Source organism: Oryzias latipes, chromosome 4, assembly GCF_053564925.1.
Source record: "Oryzias latipes strain Hd-rR chromosome 4, Olatipes_Hd-rR_3.1".
NCBI classification, from domain to species: domain Eukaryota; kingdom Metazoa; phylum Chordata; class Actinopteri; order Beloniformes; family Adrianichthyidae; genus Oryzias; species Oryzias latipes.
Genome location: NC_136240.1, coordinates 14,931,948 through 14,945,444, shown reverse-complemented (window position 1 = coordinate 14,945,444; position 13,497 = coordinate 14,931,948). Strand labels below are relative to the sequence as shown.

The 13,497-nt window shown below is 37.5% G+C and overlaps 2 protein-coding genes across 2 annotated transcripts; both read right to left on the bottom strand.

Annotated features, from left to right (window-relative positions):
• Positions 1-1,899: 1,899 nt before the first annotated feature.
• Positions 1,900-7,344, bottom strand: LOC101157607 (5-hydroxytryptamine receptor 3A-like). The gene is made up of 9 exons (XM_020702814.3): positions 7,185-7,344; positions 6,500-6,660; positions 6,288-6,332; positions 5,452-5,558; positions 5,054-5,223; positions 4,759-4,919; positions 4,474-4,684; positions 3,156-3,365; positions 1,900-3,001 (listed from the first exon to the last, which is right to left on the bottom strand). The coding sequence occupies exons 1-9, from the start codon at positions 7,237-7,239 to the stop codon at positions 2,676-2,678; spliced, it is 1,446 nt and encodes a 481-aa protein (XP_020558473.2). The 5' UTR covers positions 7,240-7,344; the 3' UTR covers positions 1,900-2,675.
• Positions 7,345-8,969: 1,625 nt separating this feature from the next.
• On the bottom strand, positions 8,970-12,507 carry LOC101157359 (5-hydroxytryptamine receptor 3A). Its single transcript, XM_078946462.1, has 8 exons — positions 12,306-12,507; positions 12,177-12,221; positions 11,978-12,087; positions 11,005-11,264; positions 10,646-10,806; positions 10,046-10,256; positions 9,661-9,954; positions 8,970-9,187 (listed from the first exon to the last, which is right to left on the bottom strand). The coding sequence occupies exons 1-8, from the start codon at positions 12,495-12,497 to the stop codon at positions 8,970-8,972; spliced, it is 1,491 nt and encodes a 496-aa protein (XP_078802588.1). The 5' UTR covers positions 12,498-12,507.
• Positions 12,508-13,497: the final 990 nt, after the last annotated feature.

Sequence of the window (13,497 nt, the reverse complement as noted above, 5' to 3'; positions counted from 1 at the left end):
CCAAGAAAAGATTCCCCACACCATTACACCACCTCCATCAGCCTAAACTGTTAATATAAAGCAGGATGGATCCATGCTTTTATGTCAATGATGTCAACATCTGACCCAAAAAACGTTGCAGCAAAAATCAAGACTCGCCAGACAGCATTATTTAAATTTTCTATTCTCCAGTTTTGGTGAGCCTGTGTGAATAGCCTCTACTTCATGTTCTTAGCTGACAGGAGTGACACCCAGAGTGGTCTTCTGCCTCAAGGTTGGACGTGTGTGTTCAGAGATGCTCTTCTGCAGACCTCAGTTACTGTTGTCTTTCTAACCTAGAACCAGTCTTGTCACTCTCCTATGACCTCTGGCATCAATAAAGCATTTCCGCCCACAGAACTGCCGCTCACTGGATAGAGACGGCTGTGGGTGAAAAGATCAGCAGGTGAAATAATTCAGTCATTTAAATCCCCTTTCTTCCTCATTCGGGTTCTCAGTTTAAACTGCAGCAGATCGTCTTGACCACGTCTACATGCTTCAGGCCTTGAGTTGCTGCCACGTGATTGGCTGATTAGAAATGTGCATTAACGAGCAGTTGGACAGGTGTTCCTAATGAAGTGAGCAGTGAGTGTAGTCAAACTTCAGTTTTAATTTTATCATAAAAAATATTTACTTTTTTGCCTTAAATAGTTTTTTCTTTGTTATTTCTTTAATTTTATTGACAGTCTACTTTGTAAGTTAACAAAATCTGACTGAAAAAAGCATCATGGACTGTTTTAACACCTGTAAGTCATGGTTACAGCACTGTCTTCATCCTTGCTGGCTTGAGCGAACCTGGTTGTAAAATATGATTAGAGAAAAGGGATTTAGGAAAGCTGACCAAACAATAATAGTTTTGCCGTTTAAAGATGCTAAAATATAACTTTTTTTTCTCTTTGGTTTATTCTGCTGACAAATTTCCCCACATTTTTGAGGGAATATTGGGGCTAAAGGAGCCCAGTCTCCCAACCTGCATCAGTATGAACTTGATGATGTTTTTACAGATTTTATCCTAATACAGAACCTCTTTTTTGTTTCATTTTAATTGTGTAAAGCCACAAAAGAAGAGTCATTACGCCACACCTCTTCTTCCTCATGGATGACTTTTTTTTCTTCTTTTTTTTTTCACATGGATGACTTTAACTCAGAAAGACAATTCCATTGTTAATGAAAAAGAGTGATGGATGGCGCCCCCGTGTGTTTGAAATGCAAATGACACCCTGGCCTAAACAAGTGAAACAAGCTGTGCTTAGTTTAAATGAATAGAGGTAATAAATAATGAAAAAAAGCTTCATAAGGTATTTGTACGGTGAATCATAACTATATAAATGTGATTCACACAGACACATACATTTTCTACTTTTGTCAAAGCCTTGAGCAGCTGTTGACACCTTTTGGAAAATAATCAGAAAACATCAACTTATCCTTTTTTTCCTTTTGAAAATTGTAATCATTTGAAACATTTGTCAGACTTTATGAAACAAATTACTAAAAGAATCAGATGAAGTTTTGTTTAACATGCTGGTGCACAACTGAACATTAGAAGCATCCAACAAGATTTTCTCCTTTTCTCGCACTTAAATAGGGATGATGAGACCTTTTTATATATTTTTTTTAAAACTTTAAATAACCTGTTACAGATTCAAAAACAATGGAGTTAAATAAGTGTAAGATTTTCTGTAATTCATCAGGTAATCAAAAAATACACATAACTCAACATGGTAAAATAGTAAATTTTCATTAAATAAGATCTGTACGGTGGTGCAATGGCTCCCTCTCACAGCAAAAAGGCCCTTGTTCAAATCCTGCTGGGTCCTTTTTATATGAAGTAAGCATGTTGTTGACAAGGCAGAACACAGGACTGGACACAGATGCAGAGTTTCGAAGAGACTTTAATTCTGTGGCTCAAGAGAAAGGCTAAGTTTGACTGGTTAAAGCACAAGACAAACAGGCACAGGACAAAGGGAAACGCAGGCTATAAATACATGAGGAAGGGAAGCACAGGTGGGAATGATCAGGAAATAATGAGACAGACTCAGGTGTGGGGAACAGGCAAGGCAGGAAGGGGAAGGTCTGGAACGAGAGGTAAGTTAGACTTTCAAAATAAAACAGAAAACTTGACGAGACATGACAGTTGTTCCCATTTGTGTGTGGGTTTTTCCGGTCACTGGCTTCCTCTCACGGTCCAAGTACATGCTTTATGGGTAAGTGGTTAGTGTCCCTGCAACAGACTGGCGACCTGTCCAGGATGTTCTCTGCCTTAGCCCACGAGTGGCTGGGTTAGGCTCCGGCAGCCCCGAGACCCCGAAAGAGACGAAAAGGGTTAGAAAGTGGATGAATAAATGAATGATTGGTTGGTGTCCCATGGTGTGAGTGTGTGTGGCAGTGATGTCGGTGGCTGGGACAGGCTGATACCCCGTGACCCCAAAAGAGAAATAGCAAGCAAATGGATGTATAAGATAAGAGATAAGAAATGCCTTTATTGTCACTGTCCACTTTTACAATGAAATTGAGGATGGATGAATCAAACAAGCTGAATACAATAAACTTAAAAAAAAACTTTATTTGAAGAATTTGACTGGATAAATACTTTTTTTTTTAACTGACCTCCAAGAATGAGAGAAAAAAAGACTCATTTTGTTTAGTCAAAATCCAAATCAAGCACTGTACGTGTTATTCCAGATCCAGATACCCATGATTGTGACGAAGCTGGCGAGGATGAAGACGATGTACAAGCCAAAGAGCAGACGGTCGATCACGATCCCAATCATCTGCCACTCCTGAGAGGCCCTGGAGCCCTGAAAGTATTTGTCCATCTGCAGACGAACGGCGGTGAGGTCTCTGCTCAGCTTCCTGAGTTCATCCAGGGTCGGGTCTGGTGGGGGCGGAGGGGGGGACTTTTCTGGGGTTTCCTCTTTCAGATTCAGGATGCTAAGATGCTGACTGCCTGGTTTATTTGTGCTGATGGCATTCACTGCAGGCTCTGTCACAGACAAAAAAATCATGTTTGTTTGGTGGTTTCTGTTGCAAATTTGAAGGTTCACATTTACTGCTGGGAGGAACTGATAATTTATATTAACTTAGGCTATGCATGTTAGTTATATTTGCTAGTGTAGCTGAGGAAATAAGGAGGATACCTTCCGAGTTGCGGTTTAAGATCACAGTAGTTCGGTTGCTTTTCTTCTGTGGAGGAAGACAAGCAACAACAGCCAGATAACGCAACACGAGGACACTGAGCCAGTGAGGCACGGTGCTGTACTGATGGGAGCTGAACTGGATGTTTGTGATGAAGATGGTCTCCAGCTGGCTGGCCACCATTAGAGCAAGACTGATGGAGAAGAACACATCTGCGGCAAACGAGAAGAGGGAGTTTTCAGTGCCGCTCTCCTCACAGCGTGTTGATGACTCATGCTCTGACATCTTAAACATACACGGTATTACTCGGGTATTATGTTTAAATCTACTTAAGGACTCATTATGTTGACATTAAAGCAGGAGGAACTTGCCACAAACGTCCCGGTCAGTTTGGAGGTTTGATCATGCTCACTCAGGCATGGCTGTGATAGCTGAAGCAGAACCAAATGACACGAACACAGTGACTGTTTTTCCAGAGGAAAGAGTCCAGAAGTAGCTGGTTCTTCACAGAAGTTTATGTGTTTAAATGTTCATTCTTTAGTTTGCTTCAGCATTTCTGTTGCCCTTTAAAAGTCTATTTTAACTGCACTCTTTTTATCAACTTGTTTTAATTCGATGATTTTATTTTGTTCATCAAATATCTGTGACCTTTTTGATAATTTAAATGTTGGGGGGGGATTAAGCTGTATTAAGCTGTATTAAGCTTTCTAACTAAATATTTCATTAGTAAATGTAACATTTATTGAATTAAAAGGTAAAAATATGCATTTGAAAAAGGAAACTGTTTTCCTAAAACAGGCTAAATAACCAAAAATATTGCTGTTTATATTTGACTGCACAACTTTGAGTGGCACCCTTTAAAACTGACCAATTTGACTCCTTTTTAAAAGTCAAATATGACAGAAAATGAATGAAATGGCTGCTACAACATCTAATTGTGTTACACACACAGCACATAAACGCAGAAATATTTGAAGTCCCACTCAATCATCTTTTGATTTACAGTAAGTGTTTCCAGTGATCTTTTTACTCTGATAATGCAGTTTTATGCAAAATCAAGGACATAGTTTCTGCAGAGCGGCAGCAGTTCATAGAAATGCAATTTTTAGACCTAATTTCCTTTATATAAATCCTGCATCATTAGAAAACTGCCACAAGAACATGTTAAAAGAACCAAAAAACATGAATTCCATTGGAATGGGCCTTTAAGGATCTAACTGGCATCAATAATTCTGATTTCAGCTACATGCCAGCACTGGCACTGTGGTGTTCATTTAGGAGTTGGGCTGAGGCAAACCCGTGAGCACAGCTGTCACTCACTAATGAGAGGTGTGGTCTCCCCAGTGACGGGCAGCAGATCATTCATGAGGAGCAGGAAGACGGTATAGCCCAAGATCAGCGTCATTTTGAAGGAGGATCTGTCTGTATTCTGTGGGGGCAGTAGGAAGCTGAAGAGGTCCACTGTGATGAGGAAGCAGCTGGGGAGCAGGAGGTTCACCACATACACAGTGGGTCTGCGTCTTAGAATTATCTAAGGAGTAGAAACAAGAATGCATTTGACCCTTTCAGTAAATATCCAGTCCTGTAGCGGTAGTTTAAACGTACAGAAAAGTGGATCTCTGAGTAGTTTCCAGTTTCCATCTGCAGTGTGGAAATGACAAACGAGACGTTTGAGAGCTCCCACTCCCCGTTGGTTACCATCACGCTTCTAGATTCCTCCAGGATTTTCTCTGCTGTGCTTCCTGCAATCATCTTAATATCTGTGTCTTTAAAAACGAACCAACAAACAAAATAAAAGCCAAGTTTCAACTTCCACACATATAGAGAAGGCCACTTTTATAGCACATTTTTCATTAAAGAAAATAACAATTCTGAAAAATTCAGCTTGAGCTTGGCTTACCAAAGTGTAAATAAGATCCAAATGTGAGTGTGCAGTTTTGAACGTCAAAAGGAAAAGTATAGATTCCTAAAGTGCAGGAGCTCACCACCCTTAGTGGCCGATCATCCAACACAAGGCCTGTGCTGAATAGGTAGACATAAGGAGTTTTGGGAGATCTGTCTTCATCTGTGCTATTAAAAAAAGACGGCAGTTAAATTCCTATAAAATAAGTAGCATTTGAGCTTTTTAAATGTGATTTTTAAATGTCAAATTATTGTACAACTTTGTAATAACAGTAACAGTAAATTTTGTAAAGATGCATATCAGACAAAATATATTCTAAAATATGTAATTAATTGTTTTTACTCTATGGTCATTTCAAGGTATAGTTTAAAAAGTACAAGGACTTGGTAACTTACAGCTGTGAGATGTGAATATCTGGAACCCAAAGATTTTCTCGAGGGACAGAGACTCGATGAGTGCCACATTTCTCATCGTCCCAACTAAGTCTGGAAATATTCCACTCCTGAACCACACAAAACAGACCTGCTGCTATGAAAACAGCTAAAAAAAACCATTTCATCTTTCAGCTGGTGTACAGGGTTAACACAAATATTTGTCTATCTATTCATATAGGTTTTTTCTGATACCCCATAAATAAACATGGATGCATGATGACACCTTAGTTAAGTTTTCTTTGTTTGCACAAAGTTTGTTTCTTTTAGTTCAAGTTTCGCTCTGTTTTCAGGTTTTGTGTTTTTCCCTCAGTCAAAGGCTCACCCTGTCCTCAGTCAGTTAACCACAGTACTGAAGTTAGGTTAGGTTAGTTTCTCTTCGTCAGGTCATCTGTTTGTCTCCCTTTTTGTCCTCCCCTGAGCGCTGGTTTTGACTGTTCAGTTTGGTTGGTTTAATTCAATTATTTTTAGTTTCCCTACAAGCCTGGTTTTCTACATTTGGAATTGGAATTCAATCAAAACAAAAAACACAAAGAATGCAAATATAAGACATATATGTCTATCTATATCAAACTTTGGATGTTTGTTCATGAACTGATTGGAAATACTGTATATATTTTCTTAAAAGGAGTGCGAGGAAGTGAATTTATTTCATCTCACCTCTATTATGTTCTACTTAACTATTAACTGATTTTTACATAGCTATTATATTAAAAATAAGACATTATTCCAGAATTGATGCTGCAAAACCTGTTTCTTTTCCCCTTGTTCGTGCCTGACTGTCGTCTGTAAAAACCTACCAGAACTTGCCACAGAAGAGTTGTCAGGGTCTGAGTTTTTTCATCCTGTTATTGAGACATTCTGACGTTAATTTACGGGAATAATCAATTTAAGCTCAATGATGGTGAATATAAAACATAATTAATGATGCATTATTGACAGCTGTTGAATGGCTTTTCCCTTAGTGGAGCACCAGCTTTCACTTTAGTTTATACAGTTTGGAGAGACCTACCACTCCTAAAACTCCCACCACAGTGATGCGGATCTTTATGTTCAGAGGGCTGGAAAGGTTTGCAACAGGACGAACAAGATTTCTGGGGAACAAATTATTTTCCAGTTCCTTAAGGAGAGCGTCAGATGTTGGACTGCTGCAGTTCAAAGATGCTTCCAAACCTTCAAAAAAAAAAAATAGAAATAAAAAAAAAAGACTGTGAATTAATGAATTAGTAATAAATGTTGTTTAGGAGACCATCTGTCAGAGGTAAGCTATGATCTACTAAGAAGACGTTTACAATTATTAAATTTAACTTTGAAAAATGAATCTGAATTTAAAAGATGATAAAAGTATTGTTAATGGGACTCTGTATTTATTACATACATCAAGACACTGAGTAGAATATATGCAGTCTAATTTAGCCACAGCCCAGTTAAAATCTATGAGCTTAAATAGTTTGCACTTCGTGATTCCAGTTTAGATTAATTAAGTCGCATTAAAAGAAAATTATTTTTTGGTGAAAAATAATTGCTAGACTTTTTTTTTTTTTTTTTTTTTTTAAATAAAAAAGCTCACATTTAGCAAATGATGAGTGAATATTTGACACAAGTCTGAACAGTAATCATCAACATCTAGAAGAGCAACTTTTCAGAAATTTTTGTAATTTTATGACATGAAAAGTCCAGATATTTTCTCGTCTTACCGTGCAGAAGCATGAAGCAGATAAAAATAAACTCAGCAAATTTCCTCTCTGCCATTTCCACTTCACTTTCAATTAGCCTGCATTATTTTTTTGCCTCAGATGGCAAAGAAAACTAAAAAGTAAACCAACCGTCTGCTTCGCCGGTGGAAAATGTTCTGCTGGTGTCACAGGCTTTGATCAGTTAATGTCGCCTCTCTTCATGTTGACTTTGTAGTTTGATGCAACAAGGTAAGTCTCCACCTGTGTGTGTGCCGAAATGCTATCATTTTGTCAAAGTATTTATACTAGGATTATTTAAATTTAAAACTGGTTGTCTTTAGATTGACATATTAACTCTGAATCCACAAAAGGAAACATTACTTTAGTGCAAACCTACCTGTAACGTTTTGATGTGGGAGTATATAAAGTAAATGTTTTGGTGTTTGGAAAAAGACAAAGCAGCTGTGAAGGATATGAGGGGATGACGAAAAGGAAACACAAGCTTTTTTTCTCTTGATTTTCATAGTTCATGTAAAATCCCCGCCAGTCACAGGAAGACAACAGGAAAGAAGCAAATGCAGTATTCAGTTTTTGACTGAAATATGGCTACAGGAACACATTTCAAACTCTGTGGGTACTTATACAAATAAACAGCTTTGACATGCAAACTTAGAAAGTAGAGATGATCTGAGTAAAGTTGCCTGGTTACTTGTAATACTACTTCAGTAATCCAGTGATGAAAGAATAATTTCTTGGGCTTTAATAATTCATTTAAACAACGATTTGATTCATATTGTAATTTGTGGTTTCTGATTCCTACTTGATATTAAGTCATCTGGAACGATCCGATTCAACAAACTAAAATCAAAACAGGCCATCTTTAGCCAAAGGTTTAACCAGTGTGACTCAGATAAATACCTGGGTTCTGATCAGTGCAGGTGACGTTTTCCAGATTCCTTGTATTTCTTGTTATATAATCAAGTGCAAATAAATGTCTACAAACAACAAGTTCACAAGAATTAATGGCATATCCATTCAAGTTTTTGTTTCATAAAGTTCAACCCACTGTTTTTTTGTTTTACATCAAAATAATCCAGAGGGAACACTATTAGAGCATTCTACCACACTGTATGGTAACATGTCTTTGTTTCCACACGTTGGACTGGAATGATGGCTTGATCATTTTTTACTGCCACCACATGTGTGTTGTCCACTTTGATAAAACTTTAATGTTTTTCATTTTGAAACAGTTTTATGATGGTGTAGATGAATTTGATTAACAGCTCTCCTCAGACAGATTGATCCAGTTAGATCGTAGAAAGACAAATTGATTCATCAGTTAGGTTGATTAATCATTACAGTCCTAATAGTTTCTGCTGTTTGGAGTGTGCAAAACAATCATTTAAGGAAAAAAAAGTAGTCCCTATTAGAATGTGATATCCTTAAATCATGGATAAGCTACTGAACCTTGTTCTTCTAAATGAAATACAAAATAGAATTGGAATTGGAAAAAAAAACTCCCAAATTTTCTGATATAAAATCCAACAACAAAGACTTGCAGGATTAGACTTTAATATGTTGCCACTTCTTAGTCTTAACAGTTTGTTTGCAGAAATTATGTGACATAAGGAGGAATTACTAAACATTATAGTCTTTTACAAGTATTGATTTTCCTTTTTCCTTCATCAAAGATATCAACGTTCTTCTAAAAGCAAAGCTAAAAACAAATTTCATACCCAAATCAAATAAAAAGACAAGAGTAGTAGTGGGTTTGTTTGGTCGCCAGCTTTTCTAGGAAGATTCCTGTTAGGACTGGCTGATCCAGATGCACCACATGGTGATGATGACCAAAGCATAGCAGGAAATAAGCAGCAGGTAGATCCGAAAGAGCAGGAAGTCGAGAACATATCCAACGTGACACCACTGCTCCTGCAGTTCACTCTCCTTCTTCAGGGAGGTGAGGTGGGAGCGGAGGTCCTGCAGGTACTGACAGATCTGCTGCAGCTCCGGCAGAGAGGCTGCACCTGGCAGAGGAGCATTCATTATTTTATGTTGGATGGAATCAAGTCACAAGCTTGTTTTTTCATAAACATGAACAAAATAAAAGTTCTGAGTATCTTCAATGTAAATCTGTCAAAGTTGCAGTTTCTATGTTAGCATTGCTAATAACTGCCCTGAAGAATGTATTAAAGGTGAAGATGCTGTAAATGTAATCCAATCATATATGAACTTTTGTACATTCATAACCATAGAAAAGGTGCATTTTTTATTTGAAATATCATAGGTTAATTGGTTAATCTAAATTGTCCATAGGTGTGAATGTGAGTGTGCATGGGTGAGTGATCTGTGGCCCTGCGACATGTCCAGGGTGTTCCCTGCCTTCACCCCGTGACCCCGAAAGGGACAAAAACGGTTTTAGAAAATGAATGAATATGAATAAACCCCCTATTTGTTTCATTTATATTTTAACATAATAGAAACAGTCAGCTGTTCTTGCCTTGATTGCTGGTTGAATGCCTGTCGTGTGTTTGAGTGGCGTGCTGGATGACCCATGGTCCTGAGTTGCTATTGGTGCTTTCAGGTTTATCCTCTGGAGCTTTTCTTGGCGGCAGCGGCGCTTCTTTAGGCCATCGGTAGCAGATCATGTTAGCAATGTGTTTGAGGATGATCACTTTAACCCATTTTGGAATCTCTTGATACTTCATGGAGCTGTGGTGGAGCACATTAGTGATGATGACAGTCTCCAGCAGACTGATGACCATGAGAGCCAGGCAAACTGAGAAGTAGATACCTGAAGAAGAGATTTAAAGCTTAATCTTCTTTATACCTCTTTATCCAGTAACATCTAAAGTATGAAGACTTTTCTTAGTTCAGTTTCTGACCTATGAGGGGAGTGCCGTTTGCTGTGCTTGGAAGCAGGTCGTTCATGATGAGCAAAAAGACAGTGTAACCCAGGATGAGGGTCATTTTGAAGGAGGCACGGTCGACGCTGTGGGGGGGCAGGTAGAAAGACAGGATATCGATGAGCATCAGGAAGGAGCTCGGGATCAGCAGGTTGACCACGTAGAGCACTGGACGCCGCCTTATGACCACCTGGCGAGAAAAACCGTGTCAGTATTTCTGCCGCCTCATGCCGACTTTACTTATGCTTATTCATCATTGTTGTCATTGCATTGATTTATTAAGTATTAATAGGCTTTATTACAGACTCAAGGTCCATTTGCGACAAAATACGCAAAAAATATAAAGGACTTAAAGATAAAAAAGATAAGTGAATCAGTCATCCATTATTATAAAAAAAAAATAGTACAAATAATTTAAATGTATCAACAATTTTCACTTGGCTGTATTCTAGGTTTTGTCACACCACATTTTGAAGTTTCAACAGTTCTGATCTGCACCCAGTCTTGTGTGTTTATAGAATTCATTTTTTGGAGTAAATAAAGGGGGAAACCTTGGAGCTAATTTAGTTTTTCTCTGACCCAGAAAGTGATGATGTCCCACTCGTCTACTCCAAACTGCAAGATGGAAGTTTCTCCAAGGATATCCATCAGCTCCCACTCTCCACTGGCCTCCAGGTAACGCCTGGAGTTTGCTGACATCTCCTTAAAGGTCAAGGCCGGGCTGACCCTCACATCACGTACTGTGATGGACAAGAGTAACAAAGATAAAGGTAAAAAAACATGTATTTGATTCAATAACATTTGTCACATTTATGCAACATGACAAATTAATTATTTAAACTGGATTTAAAGGAGTTTTTTAAAAACCACTAAAAATATCAGTTTCTGTCCATTTCTGATTTCTTCATATTTCCTCATTCAGTAATGATTAGTAGTACCTCTAATCAACTTTTTGAAAATTCCATGCATTATAAATAGTTTTGTCTTACTGGTGTGCATGTAAGAGCCAAAAGTAAAAGTGCAGTTCTGCACATCGAAGGGAAAACTGAAGATTTCCAGGTTGCAGGCTGAGACGAGTCGCAGCATCCTGTCCCAGCGGATGTGACCGGTGTGGTTCACGTAGACATAAGGACATGCCTGGGAAACATCATCATCCACACTGGAGGGGGATGGAATTAGACAAGTTAGAAAGAAGAGTCACTAAAGTCCTTCAGGTACTACAGGTGTTTTTTCCGCAATTTATTTATCTTTTCAATGCATATGTTGTCGAAAATGAACGATCACACCACAATTAACAATAAAGAAATATATACAATATATACATTAAAACAGTTAGTTAATTTTGCATAAAACCTGGTGCAAAATGATTTTGGAATTTAATTTTTCACTTTAAATTTACATGAAAACTAATTAAAAATGAATTAGTTTGAGTCAAAACATCATCTCATCATGGTGGCTTTATAGTTTAAAGTAAAATAAAGTGTAAATGTGGACCTTTTTACCTTCATAAGGTAATTGAATAGTGGTTTTAAACTCTTCAGAAAGCATTACCATGGGATAACGGCTGACCGCAGTACAGTGGGAATCTTTAACTTCCCTTTTACTACTGTGTCAATTCACCGCACCTCATTCTTACGTTGTGTTACAAGTCTAGGTCATTGAAAATGTCTTCTAATTGTTTTTTTAAACTAAATTTTAATTGAAATCTTTGGATCTTTGACAGTTACAGACTGATTTTCAGGTCATCGTAAAGATGGATGTATCTTCCTTCTCTCACATCTGCATCATGACATGATTGTCGCTTTGGGATACTTACTGTGATTGAAATAATCTACACATAGAAGCCATTCTATCTGTATCAGATCACATACTCTTGATTTTCCATAACCTTCTGGCAGTTTTTAAACTTACAACTCATAAACGATGATATCTGGAGACCACAGCTCCTTCACAGGCAGAGAAATCTTGGTGACACCGTCACACTCTTCAGGATCCCAAACCAGGAACTCATTGTGCCAGTACTGAATACAGTTAAAGCGCATAAAAACTTTTGTAAGCAGAGTTGGAAATTAACCGAAAAGCCGTTTGTGATCGTTTGAATTACACCCACCAGTCTCAGCCACAAGAACGTTGAGAGTAACTGGGCCTTTTCATTCTGAAATAGTAAAAACAGGCGCCACTGTAGGTGACCTGACATATTTTAGTTGCACGTTTGACGCACTTTGTCAAGGAAACTCACCACGCCTAAGACGGCGTACAGGGTGAAGGAGATGTTGGTGATGGTTGGGTTGGTTAGGTTTTCAGCTGGTCTGAAGGGTTGAAGGTCAAAAACGGCCTTCAAGGACTCATGAGTTGGTCCACTGTTGCCTTCCTTACAAATCAACTTACCGGGGAGAACCGACACTAGCCAAACATAAAAATAACATTTCATCACATTTTCATCTATATGTTCTAAGTAAAAACAATTTAACCACAAAGCTTAAAAGCAGAAAACAATCAAAAAGAATATGAATTTTAAAATTAATCTCACTTAAAAACCAAGAGGAATAATTGGAGACACTCATTAATTTTAAATCCTATGTTTTGTTTCTGACATTCTGCACTTTTCTGTCTGATACTGAACTAGCAAAATTCTTCTACGTGGATCAAAAAAGCTTTTATGTTTTTGTAACAAAGCTTATTTTAAATCTTGCTTTTCATTTTGACAAGAAATAATGTTTTAAATGTGCTTTGTTATCTGAAATTCCCCAAAATGAACTCACAAACTTTCTCGAAGGAAAATAAACTATTTTCTGAAACAAAATTGCTTTTAATTTGACAAAGAAAGAGTGATTCATGCTCAAAATACATTTTACCAGAAAAACTAGATAAACATTTTTTAACCATACAGCAGAGATTAAATCAAGGGATTACCTGTCATTGAGAGTAATGCTGAGATGAAGGTGAAAACCTGCTGAAAAACAGTCATTGCTTCTGATGGATATAACTTTCTCCACTACCATATATGAAAATATGAAAATGCTCAGATGAGGTCTGTGAACAAACACTTATTGTTCTTTGCTAATGAGATGATCATGGAGATAAATCCTCCAGAGAGAGGCTGACCCACACTTCAACATCAGTCTGTACATGCCCCGTCCTGGTGTGAAAAAGCTTCACCGAAAACAACTTTAGAGCAAAAATCAAAGTCATTCATCTGGCTAAAGAAAAAAAAAGTTGTTTTTTTTTTAACTGAAATCGATTTTTTCAATTCCTGTTCTAAGATGTACACAGAAACAAAAGATTTGCACAAATAAATAAATAAATGCACAAAATAACTGGACACTATTTTTCTTAATAGATACCATGCATTGGCTTGATAAGAATAAATGGAATGAAAAAGAAAGGAATAAACCCTAAATAGATTATAAAAACTCACAGTTAGACACTTA